The sequence below is a fragment of the Hippopotamus amphibius genome, chromosome 1, assembly GCF_030028045.1.
Source record: "Hippopotamus amphibius kiboko isolate mHipAmp2 chromosome 1, mHipAmp2.hap2, whole genome shotgun sequence".
Lineage (NCBI taxonomy): Eukaryota > Metazoa > Chordata > Mammalia > Artiodactyla > Hippopotamidae > Hippopotamus > Hippopotamus amphibius.
In genome coordinates this window covers 35768470-35789830 of record NC_080186.1, presented here as the reverse complement: position 1 = coordinate 35789830, position 21361 = coordinate 35768470, and the positions used below count along the sequence as shown (strand labels likewise).

The following is a 21361-nucleotide window of genomic DNA, read 5'->3' as shown; positions in this document are numbered from 1 at the left end:
AGCGCAGGTGAAAGAACCCAGAAATCTGAGCCCAATGGGTTTATTATTCTGGCCGGGAGGCAGCGGCAGGGTAAACATTCCTCCTTCCAGTCGGCGGGAGTCCAGCGAACCGCTGCGCTTCGAGGGGTCTGGGGAACCAGGACAGCCTGGGCCAGACCGACAGGTTGGGCCAGGCGCCCTCCCACAACACACTCAGGGTCTGGGTTTAGGGATCCCGATCCCCAAACAGACAAAGGAGCTGCTCCATTCACGTTTTTTACTAAAGCACCCACACAAGTTTCTGTGCAATGTACAAACACGACCCGGCCCTGGGGCTACTGCCTTCTCTCTGAGAGGCGAGGGGGCGGGAACTCAACGAATCCAAGCCCCATCCGCCCCCACGCAAAGTCTAACCCCAAGATCCCAGGCAGCGACACAGCACCCCCTCTGACCCCCTCCTGGGGCTGCTTCTCAGCAGGGGGTGCACCAGAGTTTGCCCCCTACAATGTTGAGTGAAAAAGGTTTCCCCTCCCCTGGGAGCGTGGGGGATCCCCAGGTCTGAGAATTCCCCCTGGAAGCGACACTGCCCCCTAGTCATACCTCCCACTCTTCCAGGCCCTAGGGGACTCAAGGGGGGGAAACTGAGGCACAGAGAGGTGGAGTGACCTGGCCTAGGCCACTCGGCGAGGCAGTGCAGGGGCTGGCCCAATCCTGACAATGAGGGGGCTAAACTGGGGAGGGAGGAGCAGGAAGGGTTGACCCCAGAGAGGGCCACACTTGAGGGGCCTGCCCACACTTGAGGACGGAAGCGCCCCAAAGTAGGTTCTGAAACTTCCAGGTGCAGCTGGGGGGCCTAATGAAGACCCTCAGAAAACAGAGCCCACAGTCTCAGTCCTGGGGAATCCACCACAGAGCAGCCGCCAGCCAGGCTGCAGGTCAGTCCTCTGGCAGGCAATCCTTAGCACTGGTAGCCTTTGTCCATTGGCGTCAGCCCCGAGGGGGCCATGATGGGGGCCGCCCAATGTCCACTGTGATATTGGTGAAGAGCGGTTGCCGAGACACTTCCAAGACCTGGTACCGCACTGACCCGATGCCGTCCCGCTTCATGGTCAGCTTCGTGTTTTGAATCTTGGTAAACCTAGATAGGATGGAAGTGGGTCCAGATCAGGGCTCACCACCAAACCCAATAGGGATGACTGGGGCCAAGGCTCACGCCATCCTGGCTTCTTCCTGGGGTGACTCGGTTCTCCTTGCCACCCCCTCCACCTGCCTGGAGCCCTTTGGCTCTTACAATTACCCTCAAAACAGAGATCTCACCCTCTTCAGTCCAGAATCACGACACACTCACCAGTCTTTCTCTCATCTCAGACCTAGACACAGGGCAGCCCACAGGTGCCTCAAACACAACGTGTCCTGCAGTGTACGCACTGCCTTTACTCCCCACAGCCATCACCTCTGTGCCAGCTTCTCTGTTCCTCATCCTTCAGTCGCTCCTTCACTACCTATTTATTGAGCAGTCCCCATGGGCCAGGCCCACTCTAAGCAACAGAGTCACAGTCATGAACAGGACAGCAAGGTCCTTCCTCTCGTGGCAAGTCTATTCCACTAAGGGAGACAAGCAACAGACAAGGAAGGCACTGGAGTGCTAAGGGAGACAGGAGAGGGACACCAGGATGACTGCCATGGAAGGGGTGGGTGTGGACCAGCAAGCTGACAGCAGAGGAAGAGCATTCCAGGCAGATGTAACAGCACATGCTGACCCTAAACGGGAAATGAGAATCTGCACAGCTGAGTGGCTGGAGCTTAGTGGGCCAAGGGAAAAAAACCAAGGTACGATTAGCTGGGAGGTTACAGCATGTACGGGCAGGCCTCTGTACGTCAAAGGAAGCAGTTTGTTATTCAGTGAGTGAGAAGACACTGAGGGACTTTTAGCCCAGTCTGGGGGAGGGAGGGCCAGGGAGCGTGAACTATAGAAGAGGGAGGACAGGAAACCAGCTGGGCAAGATGACAGAGGCTGCAGTAGGGGAGAGGTAAAGGGAAAAGTGGACCAGCTCAGATATGTTTGGGGGGTGGCACTGATGTGACCTGCTGATGGTCCGGACATGCGGGGTGAGGGAAAGAAGAATCCAGGAAAACTCCTAGATCCAGCATCCACAGAGTTCCTTAAGCCACAAACATCTTGCTCTCTTGCCACTTCCCCACCTAAGGCAGACATCACTAACTGAGGATGGCACCTAGCCATGCTATTCCTGAAACAGGACCACGGCCCCTGGCATGTGCTTCCAGAGCTCCACTCCCACCCTCATCCTGACTGTTTTGATCCTCCCAGTCCTTCTGAGCTCAGTTCAGATTCCTCTCCGGAGTCATCCCAGCACTGAGCGCTCCCCCTCAGATGCCCTGAAGTTCCTCTTCTCCCAGCTTGTCATCCATTCCCTGCTAACCATGGTTTTTACTGGAAGTGCTTTTTCATCAGCTCCCTGGACACCCAGTGCTTCATGCTTCTGCCAAACATCCACCCTACATCAGTGCTGCTGCCTCCCTCCCCACTCTGACACCCTGACTTCAGAGCAGAGCATCCCTACTGGTCCAGCAGGGGCACAGCAGCCTCATGTCCACATGCCCCTGGGCTCAGTCCATTCCTTTGGGCCTGGTCTGCTTCCTCCCACTCCGCCCAGCAGCTCTCATAGCCCTTCACCTTCTTCAAACTCAAAGGGTAATCCTTCCAAACCCAAATCTGGTCCTGCCCCTTCCCCACTGAAAGCCCTTCCATGACTCCCCAGCAGCCTTGGGACAAAAGTGAAACTCTCAACCTGGGATCAGCAGAGACCCTCTCTCCTGTCACTCCCAGCCTTCAGACTATAATACTGAAGAGTTTCAGACTCTCAGCGCATACAATGGACATTCACATTCCAGACTCCCACACATACTATTCCTTTTATCCAGACTGACCTCCTGAATCTGCCTACTGAATACAGCACTGTGCCCAAGGTAGGGGTGTGACAAATACTTGTAGAATGAATAACTCTTTTCAAACTCCAGTTAACCATCACCTCCTGCAGGAAGCCTCCCACCATCACTCCTTCTTCTACCAGGACAGCGCCTTGCCCTGACCACCTTGTGCTGTATCTGCCGGTCTCCCTCCCTAGAAAGAAATCCATGCAGCCCATCAGCAGGGATTGGGTCTGACTGCTCTGGGCCCCCTCGCCCTCCGCGCCCCCTTTTCACATGCCCTCAGGCACTTCTCCCAGACAGCAAGACACCAATGCTGCTTCCTCCTCAGAGACCAGCCATCTACTCCAATCTCAGAAGGCTTAGCAATGCCTTTCTACCCTAGCCCCACACTGCTCGGGCCACCTCTGTTGGGTCCCCAGGCCCTGGAGCTGTGCCTTGGGCCCGCCATCTCTCGTCCTATCTGTTCTGGCACAAGTGAGGTCTGTGAGGGCACCGAGAGGAATGCAAGCTACTCAGTGATGATCTGAGCCCTGCCTTTAAATTTCAGTCACTTCTAGGAATAAGGCCAGGGGTGAGAGCCATCTGGGGTGAGGCTGAACAGCGGGGACTGGAGAACAGGGATCGGGGTGCCGGGAGTCATTTCTAGGAGTCAAGGTTGGGGGCCTTGGGATCACCTCTGGGGATCAGTGGCACTGAGACATCACCTCTGCGGAGTAAAAGGCCAGGACGGTTGGGGTCGAGGGCACCGGGGGTCACCTTTGAGGGTTGGGCTCGTTATGCTTGTCCCGGTCGTGCTTGATCATGCGGTAGCGGCCTATGCGGATGTCTGGGCGCGAGATCTTCATCCCAGCCAGGGAGATCCTGGGGACAGGGACAGCCGGGCTGGAGCAGGCACCAGGAAGGGTAAAGAGCCCCACCTGGTCTGCACCCCTCCCCCGCCCCGTCTACTCCCCACCCCGTCCCTGCTCACCGGTTGAAGATGTCGTCATCTTCACCACCCCAGCCCCAGTACTCGTTGGGGAAGCCATTGATTCTCAGGAACTGGGATTTATTCAGGCCCGACACACCTCCAAAGTAGCCGGCATAGGGCAGCCTAGGGCACAGAAGGCAGGCGTCAGCGAGGGGCCCGAGGGGATTCCAGGTGGGCCCGGCAGCCGCGGGGGCACTGGGGCTGGGAGCAACGGCCTGGGTGGGGTGGGGAGGCCGGGGTCCCGCTGAGGAGGGAGCCCTCACCGGAAGCCGAACTTGTCCATGGCGATGGCGAAGTGGCGCGGCTGGTCGCCACAGCGGTACAGGTTGCGGTCGTCCATGGGGACCAGGTCCACATCACTGAAGATGAAGCAGTTGTAGGTGGCGTCCTCCTTCAGCGCCTCTAGGAAACCCACGTTGAGCAGCTTGGCCCGGTTGAAGGTGTCCTCACCGTGCTGGGGTTGGTGGAGGGGACAGGTCAGCTCTGGGCCTGAGACTCGGAGGCACCTGCCACTCTACCACTGTCCAGAGCGGTCCCTGCGGGCCTAGTACTACCCCGATCTGGGCCCCCAGACTCTAGTTCAGCTCTTTATCCTGGACCTGGCCTTGCAAGGCTTTTCAGAAATTGGCTCTATCTCCTCTCTGGCCACTGCCCTCAGCCCCAGAGGCCCAGCTCTCACTACCTTCCTCCGCAACCCCAGAACATGCCAGACTCTTTCTTGCCTCCAGGCCTCGGTGTTAGCAGTTCCCCCTGCCTGGAATGCTCTTCTCTGCTTATCAAACTCAAGTCTGGAGAGGCCTTCCTCATCAAACCTCCCCACCCCAGTATAATTACTCATTCCCTCTGGTGCGCTTCACTTATGCCAGGGTCCATTCACACTGTTATAATTTAGAGCTCTTGTTTCATTCATTCCTTCAAATATGCCCCGTGGCCCTGTCCTGGGTGCCGGGTGTCTTCTCTGTGGTGGTGCGGATCCTAGAGAGGAGTGGCCCTGAGCATGCTGTGTTTCTACCGAGAATGTCACGGAGTGAGATGAACAAAGAATGCCCCCAACTGACCAGCATCAAAGATGCACAGGCTACAGGGACTGAGCCACTGCGCCTCAGCCGCCTGTCCCCTCTGGCTCATGTAGATCCACATTAACTCCCTGGGCAGCCTCTGGGACCAGGATGGGACCAGGCTCAATTCACTTGTCTCCCCAACAAAATGACAAGCACAGTGAGCCTGGGGGTCCCCCAGAAGTGGGGCTGTGGGACCAGGTCTCCTTGAGGCCAGCCTCCTGGCTGTGCAGCCCCAACCTCCAAATTTTGACCAGAGCAAGGAGGGTTCCATGGAAGGAGCTAGCTGGCCCCTGAGCCCCCTGCTCTAACCAACGATCTCCAGGCTGGAGCCAGAGAGGCCCCTGGTCTTCAAGTCGGCCCTTCTAGAAGGAGAGGAGGAGGAGTAGCCCCTCCCCTCCACCAGCCAGCCTGGGCCTGAGGGGGTGGGAGCTGCTCCCCTGGACCCTGAGGGGCCCGGCCCCACCTGCTCTTTCCTCCTTTCCCTGAACCGTCTCTCCACCGTCCCTTGGAGCAACTGTCTATTTTCTCCTGGCTCATCGGCACTCCTTCCTTACCTCTCTCACCACCGCGCAGCCCTAGGTTTCTCTCACAGGGGCCATAAACATGCTCACTTCTCTCCCATCCTAAGAAAGCCCTCCCTCTAGCCACCGCCCTACCTTTTGCCTTCCCTTCTTGGCAGAGGGTTTTTTTTTTAATAAAGTGTTGTCTCCAATTGGCTACTTGCATTTTGTCAAATCTAATTCCTTCTGCAACCCACTGCAATCTGCTTCCGCCCCCATCATGCCCCTGAAATGGCTCTTGCTGGGCCCACCTTGTTGCTAAATCCACTGGACTCTTCTTGGTCTACATCCTTCCTTACTCCCCCAGCAGCGCTCATGCAGCTGCCACGCTTCCTTCTTGACGCTTATTCCTGGGCTCCTGGGACACCACGCTCTCCTGGGTCTCCTCGGACCTTTCTGGCCAACCCTCACAGCCTCTGTGGTCTCTCCTTCTTCACCCATCCCTTATGTGCTGGCTTTCCTCTCCCAGCTCCCAGGCTCCCTGGGCAGGCTGGACACTGCTGGTTTTAGGGACCATCTGTAAACTGGTGGCTCCCAGATCCCTCTCCACCTCAGACTTCACTCCTAGGTCGATTCATTTGTCCAGTTGCCTATTAAACATTCCTCTTATACTTCCCCCAGGAACTTAAATTCATCACATGCAAAACAGAATTCAGAATCACACTCTCCCCCAGACCTGGCCCAGGTCCTGTGTTCCCATCTCACTCACAGGCGCAGCCATCCACACAGCCAACAGTCAAGACTGAAACCCTCGAAGTGTCCCAGCATCTCCCTTTCCTTACACTCCGCTACCTGTGTCACATCTCTCCCCTAATCTGCAGGACGCTTTCCCAACCAGTCCCCCTGCCTCTAGGCTCCCCTTCCATCCCATCGTCCACACACAATCAGAGCAATCTTTCTAGATAAGCACACAGACACTTTACTCCCTCATTAAAACCTCACAATGGGGCCCTGTCACTTTCAGGCTGGAATCCAACTGCTTGAGAGGCCTTCTAAGACCCTGTTGGATTTGGCCTCCACTAGCTCTTCCGACCTCATCTTTGCTACCCACCCTACGTGTTGGACCCCACCCCTCAGCTGACAGTTCCCGAACACAGGAGACCAGTTCTCTCGTGGGGCCTGAGGCCTCCAGGTGCCTCTACATAAAATGCTTGTCTCCTCCAGTCCCTCCGCCAGCTGATGCCTGTTCATGCCTCAAGACCCATATCAGTCATCGCTTCTCCACTCCGGGACGAGACCAGGCCCCTTGGTGGTCCCACAGCCCCCTGCTCCAACTCCAGTCATTGTCCTGGAGTCTAAAGGGATCCAAGTTCAAGTCTGGGAATTCTCTGTGGGGAGGAGGGCCTGCATCAGATCCTCTCCAGGTCCCGGCAGCCAGCCCCAGCCAGGCCCATGGCAGGGCTCAGAGCCTGAGCTGAATTCCTGGATCTCAGCTGTGCTCGGCACTCGGCCTTAAGGCAGACTTGATCCCTCTTTCAGGTCTAACTCTCCCTCTGCTCGGGGCCTGCAATATCTCGTAGTCAGCACCACCACCATGAAGTGGGGCCTACCAAGGGCAGACAATGGCGCTTACCCCTCATCGATGCTATGCACACACCTGGCAGTGTGCACGCCACCATTAACATGCATGCACTCCCCTGAACGCACAAGCAAACCTGCCTACACATGAAGTGACACACACACATGTATGTCCACACAACCCCTGGCAGACAAGCACCCATGAATGCCCCCAGTGCCGCGGATGCACCAATAGGCATGTGGGCCCCTCACCCACAGGTGTTCATGGGTTCCCTGGTGGCTAGTGGCCAGCCTGGGGGCTGCAGGCAGAGCACCTGGTTGATGACGTAGATGCCATAGCGCAGCCGCTGCCGCCTGAGGATGGGGTGAAGATAGTGGAGCCAGTAGCGTAGGTGGTGCTCCCGGTGTCGGAAGGGGATGATGACTGCCACCGTCTGGGCTGGCGTGCAGTCGGGCGGTGTATAGCGGCCACCCAGGAGCACGCCTGGGTTCTCCCTCTGCACTCGCTCCAGGGGCATGGGTGAGGTGAACTCAATCAGCAGTCGGCCCACTGCAGGCAGGATGGTGGCAGGAATCAGGCCTTTATCAGAACCCAGGGACAGCAGCCCTCTCCCTCTGCCTGGGATGGGCAAGGGAACCCCAGGAACAGCCCACTGACAACACACCCAGACCCTTGGCACCCCTGTGGGTCAAGACTCCGCTACCCCAGTCCTCTGCCCATCCTTAGAGGCAAGCCCCACCCCGAAGTCTCACCAAGACCAGGCGGCGAGTCAGGACACTGTGGCAGGACAGGAGCCGTGGGGCCAGGCTGCGCGCTGGGAGCCTCGGGGAGCCCAGAGCTGGGGGCAGTGGTGTTGGGCCGAGAGCAGTTGGTGCTGCTGCTGGAAGCCAGGTGGAGGGCACGGGCGGGGCCGCGCGCACTGAAGCGGCTGAAGAAGGCCAAGTGCTGGGCGTAGACGTCAAAGTAGAGGATGACGGCCACGAGAAAGTGCAGCAGGCAGAGAAGGAGCACAGCCTTGCAGACGCGCTCCAGCGTCCCCCCCAGCAATCTGCTCATCCCGCAGGCGGCCGACGGCCCACCCAATGGGCCCGGGCACCCGGCTGCCGGCCTGAGCAGGGGTAGGAAAGAAACAGACCCAGCAGGTCAGGCAGGTCAGGGCCAGAGGGGCTATGCCACCCACCCACCTCCTGTGCACTGCTCACACTCTTAGACCTGTATCCTCACACTTACCTGCTCACACCCTTCAACTTACAATCTAGCTGCAAACACACACCAACTCAGTCCCTGGCAACTCACTATTCACGCATCTTCACACACCTGAGTACTAATCCACACATGCCCTCCTTCCTCGTCCTCACTGACACACACAAGCACAGTCTCACCCACCTCACACTCAGGTACGTACCCTTATTGCCTGACTTCACACACACCCCCATGAATTCCCAGGAACACGGACATGTGACCTCTGGTCACGCTGCCTCATACATGAACGAGGAAACACGTTTATGTACAGACCCACATGTGTTCTCTGTGTCCCAGAGAACAAACGCCCCACAGGCATCCTCAACCCAGGACTCCTGGTCTAGGTGAGGGAGACCATTTGCTGAGTACTTACCATGCAAACAAGTACCTTGCATGGGACTTCATTTAGTCCTCCAGGGAATATGGGGGACAGTGGTTTGGTTGGACACGTCCCAGTGGCAAGCAAGCCAGGCCATCTAGGACCAGGCTGGAAAGTAATATTCAACATCCAGGTGGCCCAAATTTAAACAAGATGTTTATGAGATTCCTTCCCTCTGGAGCAGGAGGTCAAAATACAGGGTGGGGCATCAGACACCCCTCCCATAACATCTCAAGGATTGGGATAAACTCTCTGGGGCCTGCCCAGCGCTGCTGGTTCTGATTCCCAGAAAGGGGAACGCTTGGGCCCTGGAGACAGCATGTGAGGAGTGGGTCTCCCCTGCGCCATGGCTTTAACTGTGGGTCCCACACAGCAGCAACACTTCTGGGGGCACTTCTGGCAGTACTTCAGAGAGCAGGGTAAGTCTCACTCACATACAGAGCATCACACAACAGACACCCTAGGTCCCAGCTAGTCACCTGCACTCAGATACACACAGAACCACATACAGAGTCACAGGCACGGTTGGGTGACAGTAACAGTAACGCACCGAGTCACGCACTCACAAACAAAGCCGCCGCTCCTGGACTTAGAGAGTCACACACACAGGCTCCCGGGCAGCTCACAACACCCGGACCCACGTGCAAACACTCCCACCCCTCTCTCCGGGGCAGGGGCTCTAGGTCAGGCTGCCGGCCCGGCTGCGAGGTGCGTTTGGGCGGGGCTGGAAGGCTAAGTGGCCGGAACACGTGGCACCTCAGACCGGGAAGCAGTGAAGACCGGGTGGGTGTGGAGCCTGGGGCGGGGGGGGGAGGGGGCTTGGAGAAGATGATGTGGGGTGGGCGCCGAGGCAAAGGGGCAATGTAAGTGGAGCGCCTCCACACGCCACGAGGCCAGGGTGAGCGAGGACAATAAGGGAGGCTGGCTGGGGGTCGGCAGAGGAGCCCGAGGGGGGCAAGGGGAGCCCAGGGATGGGGGTAGGGTGGGGTGATGCCAGGCCGGGGTCTGGCCGCCAGCGCCTCTCACCGGGTCCCGGGCGGGGATCTCGGGGCCGCGCTCGGGGCGGCTCTCGCGGGGCCGGGTCTGGACTCTCGGGGCCCCGGGCTGGGGGCCGCGCGAGCCCCCTCTCACCCGGTGCTCGGGGCTCAGCAGGGGGCGCCGCTCCGGCTCCGGCTCCGGCTGGATTCCGGGCTCCGGCAGCTGCGGGCGGCTCCGTCCCCCATGGCCCGGCCCCGCCGCCTTCCGCCTCCCGGTCAGCGGCACCCGCGGCCCCCGGGCCGCCTCCCGCCGCCGCCGGCCATGGAGCCGAGCCGCCCCGGGGGGCAGGGCGGGGCCGGGCGGCCGGGCAGACCCGCGGACCAGCCGACCGATGGACCACAGCGCCGCCGCCTCCCTCCCGCGCTACGGCGCCTCGGAGGGGCAGGCCCGGCCGACGCGCCCGCGCGCGCGCCCCCGCGGCCCCCGCCTCCAGCGCGCCCGCACCCGTGTCGCGCGCCTCCAACGCCCGCCCCTGCCGGCGGCCAAGCGCGGCGGAGAGGGGGGACGGAGGTCCACGGAGGGGCGGGAGAAATTGATCAGACTCATCAAGGCGTTAAATTCGAGGTCCGAACCGGAGAGGGTGTGGATGGGTAAAACCCATTACGGAGGGATGGGGTCTGGTCTGGGTTGGAGCCCGAACTCAGCCAAAGAAGGGCACCTGGAAGTCAGGCCAACTCGTGCAGGGAGGTCGGGGATTTGTCAGCTCACCGATGTGAGCATGATTAAAGGTCTGCCAGCCGAGGGGGCTGCTAGTTTGGCAGGACACTTAAAGGCGTGGACAGAAGTCTGTGGCAGGGGCTTCTACGGGATCAGGAGGTTGGATAACAGGTTGGACAGGAGTGGGAGGAGCTGGACACAGCCCTGGGAACAAGGGATCGAACTAGTTACTGGCAGGGGATGGTGCAGGATAGGAAGAGGCATATGAATGGGTTCCAAGGCCCCAGGGGTAGATATGATTAATGCCTGAGGGTAGAGCCAGGTAAGCAGATGTAGCCAATTGGGGCTGAGCTGCCTAGAGCCGCGATAGCATGGGACTAGGCCACCTCCCTCCCCCCCCCACACACATGGGCCCATACCCCCAGACTCGCCCCTTTTCAGAAGGATGTTCAGAGCTAGAGTCCTCAGCCTACCACCCTTCCCTTCCCATCCAGGAGCCAGCGTTGTCCATGGCAGAGACAGTGTTTATGAGTCAGAAAGTTGGCAAGAGGCTGGCATGAAGTTGAGACCTACAGGCCTGTTTACCCTTCCTCCATGAAAGGAGGTGCGAAGGAAGGCAACACAAGCAGCACTGACCCAGTCAAATACCACGTTTATTTCACAAACACTGGGAAGATGGGGTGGAGGTGGAGGTGGGACACAGGTGCAAAGTTGCACACAGTCATCAGTGGCCCACTCCCCACACTGAGGATCCAGTCAGGCAGTGCCTCCAAGTCGACAGGCAGCAGAAGTGAGTGCAGGGAGGGCCCTGAACACCAAGCCCCCTGAAAGCTTTAGGGGCACAGCTCCAGCTGTCCCGGGAAAACCACAAATAAATAAGAGTGGGGCACGGCCCCATCCGCACAGATCATCTAATCACCCATCTTCACTCTGGAGGTCTGCAAAAGAAGAACAGGAGAAATCAGGCAGGGACAGAGAAATAGATTAGACAATGACAAAGGACAGAAGATCAGAACCATGGCAGGATGGACAGACCACAACAGATGGATGATGGGACCAGGATGGACATGCTGTGACAAACACAGTGAAGAGGGACACAGAAACTACTACAGAGTTCGACTGTCGGACAGACAGACGGAGAGAAGTGGCATATAGACAGTACCAGTCGCCAAGAGTCAACCCAGTCAGGTGCCCACAGTCACACTCAGACCCTCAGGCGGATCCTTAGCCACACTCAGACAGAGAGGACACACACACCTCAGATGTGCTGTTCTACTGACAGCATGGTCAAACACACCAACACAGACTGAGACAGACACAGACACATTCCAACCCGGTCTAGACTACAAAGACACAGAGGAACACATAAAATAACAGAACAGCAAAAGAGACACTAAATCTTTTATATATAGACATAACAGACCAAAAAAAAAGACCTTGTCAGTGATACCACATTGGAGACAGAAATAAATGGAAAGCTTCAAAAGGTGAAAACCAGAAAATGGGAACTAGGTGGTGGAAGCTGTTTAGGTGGTCCTATGGTTACAGGTGTAGAAGGGAGCAGTGTGGCTCCTCCAGAAAAAGGGTGAGGCTGGGTTGAGGACAAGGACAGAGGCTCTCCAGGGGGATTCAGCACCTGAAGGATTGCAACGATGACCCCAAAGAGGCCAATGGCGCTGCCAAAGATCTCCACGATGAGAATCTTTACAAAGAGGCTGGGGTTCTGCGCATCGGCCAAGGCGGCTCCACTGCCCACGATGCCCACGCAGACTCCACAGAAGAGGTTAGACAGGCCCACTGTGAGGCCAGCCCCAAACATGGAGTAGCCTGGAGAGATGGAAAGGGAGAACTGAGACCAAGCCAGACACAAGGAGAGATGAGGGCAAGGGGTCCAACATGGACTAATGGGGCCAGCCACCACCCCAACTCTGCAAAGCAGGCCAAAGTAGGTGAGAGAATATCAAAATGAAGAGTCTGAGCTGGGGTGTGCACTGAGGGGGAAGCAGCTGTGAAGCCCCAGCTTTTTGCCTTCATACACCCACCCACCTGCATGGTAGTTTCGATGACCAATAGCCTTGGGGTCAGTAGCACTGAAAGGCTGAGGGAGGCAAAGAAATAATCAGAAACCAGCCCCTTCTTCACTCCTCATCCTCCACTACCACTAAGCAATATACAGAGCACACTGGAATAAACGCCCACCCCACCTAGTCCTCCATACCTCAGCCATGTTGCTGATGACAATCGCCATGATGATGCCGTAGATGGCCACAGCCTCACAGAAGATGATGCTGGTAGTGGCAGTGGGGGATTGGGGGGTGCAGAGGAGAAAGAGATGAGAAAGAAACCAACCTTCCTCTCTGAAGAGTCTCTAGTCACCTCTCCCCCACTGACATCCCACCCCATCAGAAGGCTGGTCAGGAGCAGCATGTCAGGCAGGTCAAACACACAGGCAGCTCCCAATGCAGTTGGTTCTGACAACCTTACAAGGGTCTTACACTTACCTGACCAGGTTCTTGGTCTTGATCCTGGGAGCCTTCACCCCTCCCCCAATGATGGAAGAACCAGTGATATAGATACCCCTGGTGGATGGATAAGAAACCAATGAGCAGGGACCCCCCTGGTGGCGCAGTGGTTAAGAATTCAACTGCCAATGCAGGGCACACAGGTTCCATCCCTGGTCCAGGAAGATCCCACATGCCAAGGAGCAACTAAGCCCATGTGCCACAACTGCTGAGCCCATGTGCTACAACTACTGAAGCCCGCTCGCCTAGAGCCCGTGCTCCACAAGGAGAGAAGCCACTGCAGTGAGAAGCCGGCACACCACAGTGAAGAGTAGCTCCCGCTTGCCACAACTAGAGAAAGCCTGCGTGTAGCAATGAAAACCCAACGCAGCCAGAAAAAACAAAAAAACAATGAGCAGAGCCCAGACCTGTCATTGCCCCCAAGATGACTAAGAACCCAATGACACCACCTGCTATGATTCAGCCCCTCCCCTGTCCCATGACCCCAACACTTACCATGCTGCCCCAACCACAGACAGGGAGATAGCTAGGCCAATCCCTAGGTTTGACCACATGAAGGGGGAAGTCTCTGTCAGGAACCTGGTGTGCAGACCGGGGAAGACAATTCAGCCCTAGTGGCACAAACCCCTCCCCCCCCCCCCCCCCCGACCAGTCCTGGATGCTGAGACAAAACACTTCATATTTCCCAAAGGTCCATATCTCAGACAGCTGGGAGGGTGGGGGTGGGGGTAGGGGCTTAGATGAGAGAGGACAGGCTGCAAAGAAACTCCTGGGGGAAACCTCTCTCTTACCATGCCACATCAAAGCGGAAGCCCAAGTCAAAAATGGTGTAGCAGATTCCTACAGCAGTGAGAAAAACGAGGATTAGGGGCTGCTCTCCAGAGAGAAGCTCCACAACTCAGGCAAGATGGGCCCAGCTGATGGGCCACCTTCCCAAAGGTCTATCTACATCGAAGACAAGGAAGAGTCCTTTGGCTGGCCCCACATGAAAGCACAGCTGCCTATACACATTCCTCTACTCACGCCTCCATTTTCTGCCACTCCCTCAGGACCGTATCTCTCTGTGACACCACCTCCCAGACCGAGACCTGTCAAGGGATCCACCAGCAAGCCTGAATACCTTGGAGGAGGGGAGGGGGCAAGAGCTCTGGTGAGGCCCCACCAGATCTAGTCAGCCCAGTTCCAGCCGCTGTTTACCCAACACGCTGGGGGGCGGGCAAAACGACCGGAAAAAGAGGAACTGGAGCAATCGGCTTGTGACCCAAGCAGGCTGGTCAAGAGCAAGAGAGGGACGACAGCAGGGGGCCGGGGAAGCGGGCGGCAGTGACAGAAAGGGACCAGGGCTGTTGTGTCCGCGGTCCCCATCGAGCCCCGCCCGCGCCCCTCCTCAAGCAGCTGGAGATACGGGTCTCCTCTGTCGTGCTCAGAGGCCCGGACAGAAGCGAGGCGAGTCCCGGAGCTCGGGGTGCAGAGCCCGCGCCGGGGCCCAGCATTCCCTGGACTCCACTTCCCCGCTGGGCTCCAGCTGGGCCAGCTCAGCCCGATGCCGACCCCGCCCGCCAGGGCCCGACCTCACCCACGACGAGCAGGCAGGCCCAGAAGGCCACGAAGACGCCAGAGTAGAGCAGCACTAGCCCCGTCATGGCGGCAACGACGGCGGGGCTCGGGTCGGGGGGGCCAGAGCTCAAATCGCGTCCCTGCGTCCGCCGTCCGCCCCGCAGCCCGTCGGCCCACCCCGCAGTGTCACCTGACTCGCCCACGTGACGCGCTGGCGCCACGTGACCCCACGCCGGGCCCGGAGCCACGGGTCTAGAATCTGGTGACGCCGGAACTTGCGGGCGCGGAGGGTTGTGGTTGTTGTAGTCTCGAGACCTGAAAGGCTTACTGAGTACCTCGACCCCCTGGCCTGGCCGCGGTCCGTCTCGCGTCCGTCCAGGCCCGCTCCTTTCTGCGCCCCGACACTCCGTCCTGCTCCGGCCCACTAGCCTTGCTTTCCACAGAGGCTGCTGGCCGCCGCGCTAGCTTCGTCTCCAAGCCAGTGCTGATCTCGCGGCCCTCCTCCCTGACCCAACTCCGCGAGTGTCTGCTCGGTCCTTCACTGAGTTCATGCCGTTTCCTCTGTCTGAAGGAACGCGCTTCTTGGTGCTCACCCCATGGCCCAGCCAACACCTATGGGTCTTCAGACATCATTCTCCCAGGAAGCCTTCCCTAACCAGAGGCAGGGGAGTGCGCCCGCTCTGCGCTGCCCCGCCGCCCTGGAGACCCTTGTAACTTCAGCAAGATCATGTCACCCTGAAATACCTCGGTGGCTCCCATTTACCCCAGAGTAAAAGCCATAGTCCTTGAAATGGCCTACTAGGCCTCTACCCCATGCCTCTTACCCAACTTAACCTCCTAATACTTCCCCACTAACTCCCTCCTCTGGCTGCACTAGCCTCCTGGCTATTTCTTGAACACACCAGTCATACACTCAAGGCACTGCACTTGCACCCTCTTTCTCCTACTTATCCACGTGGTTCACTCCTAATTTCTTTCAGTCTTTGCCCGCCGTCAGGCCTTCTCTGGCCATGCTGTTTAATATTGCAGCCCCTTCTCTTACACTCCTTCCCAGCTTTATATTTCTCCATAGCCCGTATCATCATTCCACATAGTGTTTTTTGGGTTTTTTTTTAAATAGATAAATTTATTAGTTATTTATTGGCTGTGTTGGGTCTTCGTTGCTGTGCAGGCTTTCTCTAGTTGCGGTGAGTGGGGGCTACACTTCGTTGTGGTGCGTGGGCTTTCCATTGCAGTGGTTTCTCTTGTTGCAGAGCACGGGCTCTAGGTGTGCAGGTTTCAGTAGTTATGGCTCGCGAGCTTAGTTGCTCTGTGGCATGTGGGAACCTTCCAGGTCCAGAGATCGAACCCGTGCCCCCTGCATTGGCAGGCAGATTCTTAACCATTGTGCCACCAGGGAAGCCTCCCATACTAAGTCTTTTGCTTGTCTTTCTCCCCCATCACGAGAATGTAAGCACCATGAAAGAATTTCTGAGCTCACTGCTGGATTTCCAGTGCTGGTACACAGTGGGTGCTCAATACACATTTGTAGAATACATGATTGGTGCTCACCTTGTCCCAGTTACCAGTCAGTTTACAGAACTGCCCCTACCAGCAGACTGGGCAATCCCTGAGGGCAGAAATCACATCTCTCTGTTCACCTGCTTCTTCAACACCCTGGACAATGCCAGTGTGCTGAGATTTTCAGCAAATGTGGGGAATTAAGAGGTGAGTCATTTCACTTCACCCCTCTGACCATTTTAAGCATGGTGTACCCTTTGCCCAAATGTCCCTTTCACTCCATTTCTTCTGATTATTTTTTTTCCATCCAAGAGTTTCAGCTCAGGTAACACCCCCTGAGAAGCCTCTTCTGGGGTCCAGCTGCCCAGTACCTTCCCTACTCATAAAGAACATTGCTTCACTGTGTGGTAATTGCCTGTTTAACTGCCTCTCTTCCCCACCTACACTCCGAGGACAGGAATCCAGTCAAATACAATTCACATCTCAACCCACAGGACCTGTGCAGGACCTACAGTATTTGATAAATAGAGAGAAACAAGGAGAAAAATTATCTGGTTTATTCAAATTTCTGTAATCTCCCTGAGAAACAAATTGGAGTCAGTGTAGACCAGAACTGCCCGACTGAACTTTCTGCAATGATGGAAATGTCTTATAGCTGTGCTGTCCTCTCATGTGGCTATTTGAGCACTGAAATGTGATTAATGTGATTGAGAAACTGAGTTTTTAATCTTAATTGATTCAAATTTGTTTGAACAGCCACATGTGGCTACTATATTGGATAGCATAGCTGTAGACCAGTGGTTCTCAACTGGGGATGCTTTTGCCCCCATAGGGGACACTTGTCAACATCTGGAGACATTCCTGATTATCACAGTTGGGGAGGCGCATGCTACATGCACCTACTGGGCAGAAACAAGAGATGATGCTAAACATCCTACAGTGCACAGGACAGCTCCACACAACAAATAATTATCTGGCCCAAAATGTCAATAATGCCAAGGTTGAGAAACCGTGGTCTAAACCATCCAGCACCTGCCTTTAACAAAGGCAGACCCTCAACTGCACAGCAGGAACTTGAATTGGCCAGAGGTCTTGGTCTGCTCCCAGGAGAACAGATGGCCCAGAAGGCTTCAGGGAAGACCCAGAGCTGTTCCCCCATCAGTTAAACAACAGATATTTACTAAGCCAATATGTGCTAAGCCTTGTGCCAGTGCCAGGACAGGAAAGAGCTGGATCCTATCCTCAGTGAGGGGCTGCCTCAATGAGAGCCTTCTTCAAGGATCCTGGCAGAAGAGTGAAGTTGGTGCAGGGAGCACTGAAGGTCTTAAGTCCTCCTGTGGCTCTGGCCCCACGTGGTATCAGCTGCTTCCCTCATCCTCGTAGGCAATGGCAATCCCTCGTCTTCCACTCACAGCTCCCGTCACCGGCGTCTGACCCAGGCGGGGTTGCAGTCCCTGCCAGCTCCGGGAACTAAGGAATGAGGCTGCAGAGGGAGGGGGTTGAGGCTGAGTGTGCTGGACATGGGGGAAGAGTTTAGATGGGAGTGGAGATTTGCCACACTCACCTGCAGGGCTGCTCTCAGCCAGCTCCAGCTGGGGCCTCGGGGCTAGGGCTGAGCATCCAGGATCATTTGATGGCTTCCAGGCAGGCGGGGGTCGGAGGTCCCCAGTAATGAGTGACACATCTGGGGTGTCCCACAGCTCTGAGTCAGGTGGAGGGAGGGGCACGTGGAAGGGAGAGCCTGGAAGGGAGGGAGAAAGAGGATCCATATGGGCCCCCAACTCCATGCCCCAAGTGTTTTTCCATTAGGCAGTGCCCCCACCACTCACCAGGCAATAAGTCCGCATAATGTGTGAGGTGGGGAGCCAGGCCTGGAGGTGGCCACGCAGGGTTGCAGGCAGCCTCCAGTTCACATGGTGCCAATACAGGCCGGAAGAAGCTGCCAGAAGGCTGGGGGGCTAGGGCACCCAGAGGACAGGCCAACAGCACAAAGATGTCCACCTCAGGGAAGTTGGCAAGCTTGGCAGGTGTGGGTCGCCCCAGGGCCAATACATAGCTACGCTTGCCAGCAGCCTCTGTCAGGTTCCGCAAGTGTGCCAGTGCCTCACGGTGTCGGGCCACACCCAATGTGCCTGCCAGCAGCCCCACCACACGGGCATCTCTGGCCCTCTCTACCAGATAGCGTCTTCGTGCTCTTAGCCGCCTAGCCCGGGCACCTTCATCTTGAGTCTGCCCTGTGTCTGGGCAGCAGGAGAAGAAGGGCCGCCCTGGTGCCCAGCCCAAGAGTAGCCGGCTCAGGTCTGGGTCAAGGTCAGGGTCAGAGATGGCCTCAGAGTCCCCCACATAGAAGGCACCATACTCTTCCAGACACCTCCCTGGAGCCAGAGGGAAGCGGCGCCCAAAACGCTCCAAGGGCTCAGGATCTGGACTGTGGGAGCCCACTGGCAGGGGAAGAGCTGGGCTGGAGACAAGCAGGTCCAGGTACTGTGGGCGCAGAAGGGTGGCCAAGGCCTCTGGAAGAAGGAAGTGGTGTCACGGTTGGTGCCTGGTAAAGCAAGATCCCCTCATCCCCAGGAGACTGAATGGGACCCAAAAGCAGAGGCTGGGGTCAAGCCCATATTGAAAACTCCTTGGGAGTGTACTGAAATGGGGAAATTAAGGCACAAACTGGTCAGCCCACCCTTCCTGCATGCACAGGCAAAACCCTCACCCAGGGCGTGGGCACAGGCTGGCTCACTCAGCAGCACCACAGGTGCTGTGGGGTCTGGGTTCTGGGCCTCGAAGGCCTTAGCGCAGAGCTCCAAGGCCACAGATCGCTGACTGAGGACGAAGGCAACAGGCAGTGGACAGGCAGGAGGGCTTAAGCAGGCAGGGCCAAAATGTACAAGGGCCTGAGCTCCAGCTTGCTCAGCACCCAGTACATCCACACAGCAGCTGCAGGGGAGATACCATTAGTGAGAGGGGTTCTCAAAGAGAAAAGTGTTGCTGTCATCCATGGAAAACGTGGTCAGTGAAGAAAATGACATTATGAAAAGAAGACGCTGTCACTGAGAAGAGCTAGTTTCAGCAGAGGAATCATCGTCATCAGGGAGAAACACAACCACTGGGGGCAGACACGGTCATAGAGGGGAAAACCGCCATGAGCCCAGGACCCCGAGACCTGCACCGCCCTCTGTTCTCAAGCTCAAATTCACACCTGCCATAGGCTGTGTCTCCCAGAATGAACATCTTCGACCCCGTGGCCTCCTCCAGTCGTGCAGCCACGGGCCCAGCATCTCCCAATTGCTGATCAGGGAACTGCAAAGCCACCTGTAAGCATAAACCATGGAGTCAGGAACAGCCTCTCCTCTTCAAGGGAAACCTTCCCGGGAGTCCCTACCTAACCTTCAAAGCCCCTCCTCCCAGAAAAGCATCTCCCCCCATTCCCATCCTCATGAAATTACCCCAAGATCCCGATCCTCTGGGCGACCCATCCGCTCCCCAACCTGCCCTCACCCGTTGACACCCCAGGTCACGGACAAATCCAACGACTCGCTCCAGCTCATACACTCGGTCCAGGTCTCCAAGAGGAGTGCGCAGCCCGGCAGCGCCCGCCTCTCGTTGCAGCGCCGCCTCCGCAGGGCTGCTGAACGTAGACTCCATGAGGCACAATTTGGCTAGCGGGAGGCAGCGGAGACCTCCCTCAGTCAGCTTCAGGCCCCGCGTCCTCAAAAACGGCCCTTAAAGGGTCAGAGTCGCTTGGTGGGGGCGAGGGCTTGGGGGGTCAGTCAGCCCTTGAGCCAGCCCCCAACCATCCAAACTCCTGTTTGTCCGCTACACATGGGCCTCCCAGGGAGATTACTTCCGGGTGTTGGAGGCGGAGCTGATGGCAATTTTACCCACCTAAAAACCAGCGCGGCTCCCGCCCTCCAATCCTCGACAAGCCGACCACAGGGAACCAATGGTTGGCCTCCCAGCCCGAAGCCAATCGGAAGTGCCCCAGAGGAAGGCGCAGATCCTTGTGGGTGTTGTAGTTCTCCTGGCCCTCCTCTCCTGGCTCTGGTCTTCCGGTTCAGCCTCCAAGCACCCTTAGAAACACTGACTCCCAGAAAATAACTACTCCAGTTTGAGCAGTTCTTATCCGCCTACGCTGTTAAGCACTTCCCGTGCACTTTATCATCTGGGAGGTGGCACTGCATAATTTTTAAGTTAGGTACCAAACTGTCTGGGTTATATTATTGAGCTCTGACACTTAACTACTTACTGAGACTCTTAGTTACTCAACGTCTTTATGGCTGTGTCCTCACCTGCAGAATGGGGGTTGTAACAATAGTACTTCTAGTAGGATTGCTGGAGTAAATTAATTTAGATATAAAATTTCATAAAATAATCCTTTGCATAGCACATGTACTGAAAGAATTGGCTGTTATCCTCACAGCAGTCTCAATCAGGCAAACACTAGGCACTTATTGTTCACCAGGTACTACATTCTGAGAGTTTAGTCTTTGGAGTAAGAGCTGTTCCATTTCACAGATGAGGAAACTGAGGCTTAAAGAGGCTAACTGACTGTCTAATAAGATACAGCAAGTCAGTGGCACCATCAGTATCAAACCCAGGTCTGATTTCAGAAGCTGTTCTTTAGACCCCTCATTTTCCCAGGTTATATATGCTACATTTGATCATGGTAGGGGACAGAAAGACACCTGGGTGCCATTTCATAGGAGAAAAGGACAAAAGATATGTGAAACATCTCCACATACCCCAGGAGAAGTGAAAATCAAGAGTAAGGTGAGAATGGGATGGAGGAGGGGTAAGGGAAAGGGGACAGAGTGACCTCAGGGGATGACACGAAGCGGGGGGGGGGGGGGGGTTGATGTTGGCTGGTGTGGGAAGATACTGAATAAGGATGAAGACTGGAGGACACAGAATTTGCGCAGAGGTTGGGAAAAGAACAGGAGAAAGAGACAACCGTGGGAGTAACCAGTTCTCCTATCACCTCCAAGGAGACTCAGGGCTCAAGGCTGGGAGTCAGGAGAAGCCTGTCCTGCTCTTGCAATCTTACTGGGAAGGCTGGGGTGACTGAGAGACACCGAGGGTGGAACTATGGCTGAGACAGAAAGGGAGGGAACCCTGACAAGGGGAGGAGAGCAATAGCAGGCCGGGAGCTGTCCTTGGTCCTGACCAACCCCTGACCATCATGTGCTGGTCAGGTACCATAGAGGTGGGAAGCTATGGGTTTGCAGACAACACTAGGGCCTGCCTCCTCTTCTCCTGGGGGTCACCATACCTCCTCCCCTACATGCTCAGCCCCACTTTCTATACCTGTCCTCAACCAAGTGCAAGTCTGAGTGCCTCAACAATTCCATACAAGAAACCCACCCTGGAATTCAAAGCCACTCTCCATTTCTTCCCTCTCAAGTGAGCCCAGCCTCACCTCACTTCCAGC

At 56.7% G+C, this 21361-nt stretch overlaps 3 protein-coding genes across 8 annotated transcripts; all 3 read right to left on the bottom strand.

Moving 5' to 3' along the window:
• Positions 1-242: 242 nt before the first annotated feature.
• B4GALT2 (beta-1,4-galactosyltransferase 2) lies at positions 243-10092 on the bottom strand. 4 transcript variants are annotated; one of them, XM_057708302.1, is made up of 7 exons: positions 9689-10091; positions 7794-8149; positions 7355-7590; positions 4165-4355; positions 3902-4024; positions 3688-3813; positions 243-1117 (listed from the first exon to the last, which is right to left on the bottom strand). In XM_057708302.1, the coding sequence occupies exons 2-7, from the start codon at positions 8095-8097 to the stop codon at positions 967-969; spliced, it is 1131 nt and encodes a 376-aa protein (XP_057564285.1). In that variant the 5' UTR covers positions 8098-8149; positions 9689-10091; the 3' UTR covers positions 243-966. The 4 variants fall into 4 exon arrangements, 3 of the variants coding, with proteins under 3 accessions (XP_057564285.1, XP_057564290.1, XP_057564296.1); XM_057708307.1 differs by having other exon boundaries at positions 9794-9932; XM_057708313.1 differs by having other exon boundaries at positions 3688-3792; positions 9794-9932.
• An 897-nt stretch (positions 10093-10989) lies between these two features.
• On the bottom strand, positions 10990-14639 carry ATP6V0B (ATPase H+ transporting V0 subunit b). Of its 2 annotated transcripts, XM_057708326.1 has the most exons (8): positions 14456-14639; positions 13671-13719; positions 13375-13458; positions 12859-12936; positions 12576-12645; positions 12404-12455; positions 11994-12184; positions 10990-11295 (listed from the first exon to the last, which is right to left on the bottom strand). In XM_057708326.1, the coding sequence occupies exons 1-8, from the start codon at positions 14520-14522 to the stop codon at positions 11269-11271; spliced, it is 618 nt and encodes a 205-aa protein (XP_057564309.1). In that variant the 5' UTR covers positions 14523-14639; the 3' UTR covers positions 10990-11268. The 2 variants fall into 2 exon arrangements, with proteins under 2 accessions (XP_057564309.1, XP_057564316.1); XM_057708333.1 differs by lacking the exon at positions 13375-13458.
• A 2001-nt stretch (positions 14640-16640) lies between these two features.
• On the bottom strand, positions 16641-19770 carry DPH2 (diphthamide biosynthesis 2). Of its 2 annotated transcripts, XM_057745380.1 has the most exons (6): positions 19432-19770; positions 19133-19245; positions 18647-18870; positions 17766-18449; positions 17501-17677; positions 16641-17419 (listed from the first exon to the last, which is right to left on the bottom strand). In XM_057745380.1, exons 1-6 carry the CDS (start codon positions 19576-19578, stop codon positions 17295-17297), a joined length of 1470 nt encoding a protein of 489 aa, XP_057601363.1. In that variant the 5' UTR covers positions 19579-19770; the 3' UTR covers positions 16641-17294. The 2 variants fall into 2 exon arrangements, with proteins under 2 accessions (XP_057601363.1, XP_057601372.1); XM_057745389.1 differs by lacking the exon at positions 18647-18870.
• Between the last annotated feature and the right edge of the window lie 1591 nt (positions 19771-21361).

Excerpts from the sequence above, each read along its gene's own strand:
- B4GALT2 (XM_057708302.1), bottom strand. The coding sequence starts at position 8,097 with ATGAGCAGATTGCTGGGGGGGACGCTGGAGCGCGTCTGCAAGGCTGTG. Across the intron at positions 4,356-7,354 it reads GCATCTACGTCATCAACCAG|CACGGTGAGGACACCTTCAA; the intron begins GTGCTCTGCCTG and ends CACCAACCCCAG. Across the intron at positions 1,118-3,687 it reads AACGAGCCCAACCCTCAAAG|GTTTACCAAGATTCAAAACA; the intron begins GTGACCCCCGGT and ends CATCCTATCTAG.
- ATP6V0B (XM_057708326.1), bottom strand. The coding sequence starts at position 14,522 with ATGACGGGGCTAGTGCTGCTCTACTCTGGCGTCTTCGTGGCCTTCTGG. Across the intron at positions 13,459-13,670 it reads TTCCGCTTTGATGTGGCATG|GTTCCTGACAGAGACTTCCC; the intron begins GTAAGAGAGAGG and ends TCTGCACACCAG. Across the intron at positions 12,185-12,403 it reads TCATCGAAACTACCATGCAG|GCTACTCCATGTTTGGGGCT; the intron begins GTGGGTGGGTGT and ends CCATCTCTCCAG.
- DPH2 (XM_057745380.1), bottom strand. The coding sequence starts at position 19,578 with ATGGAGTCTACGTTCAGCAGCCCTGCGGAGGCGGCGCTGCAACGAGAG. Across the intron at positions 18,450-18,646 it reads AGCCTGTGCCCACGCCCTGG|AGGCCTTGGCCACCCTTCTG; the intron begins GTGAGGGTTTTG and ends TCCTTCTTCCAG. Across the intron at positions 17,678-17,765 it reads TTATGCGGACTTATTGCCTG|GCTCTCCCTTCCACGTGCCC; the intron begins GTGAGTGGTGGG and ends CCTCCCTTCCAG.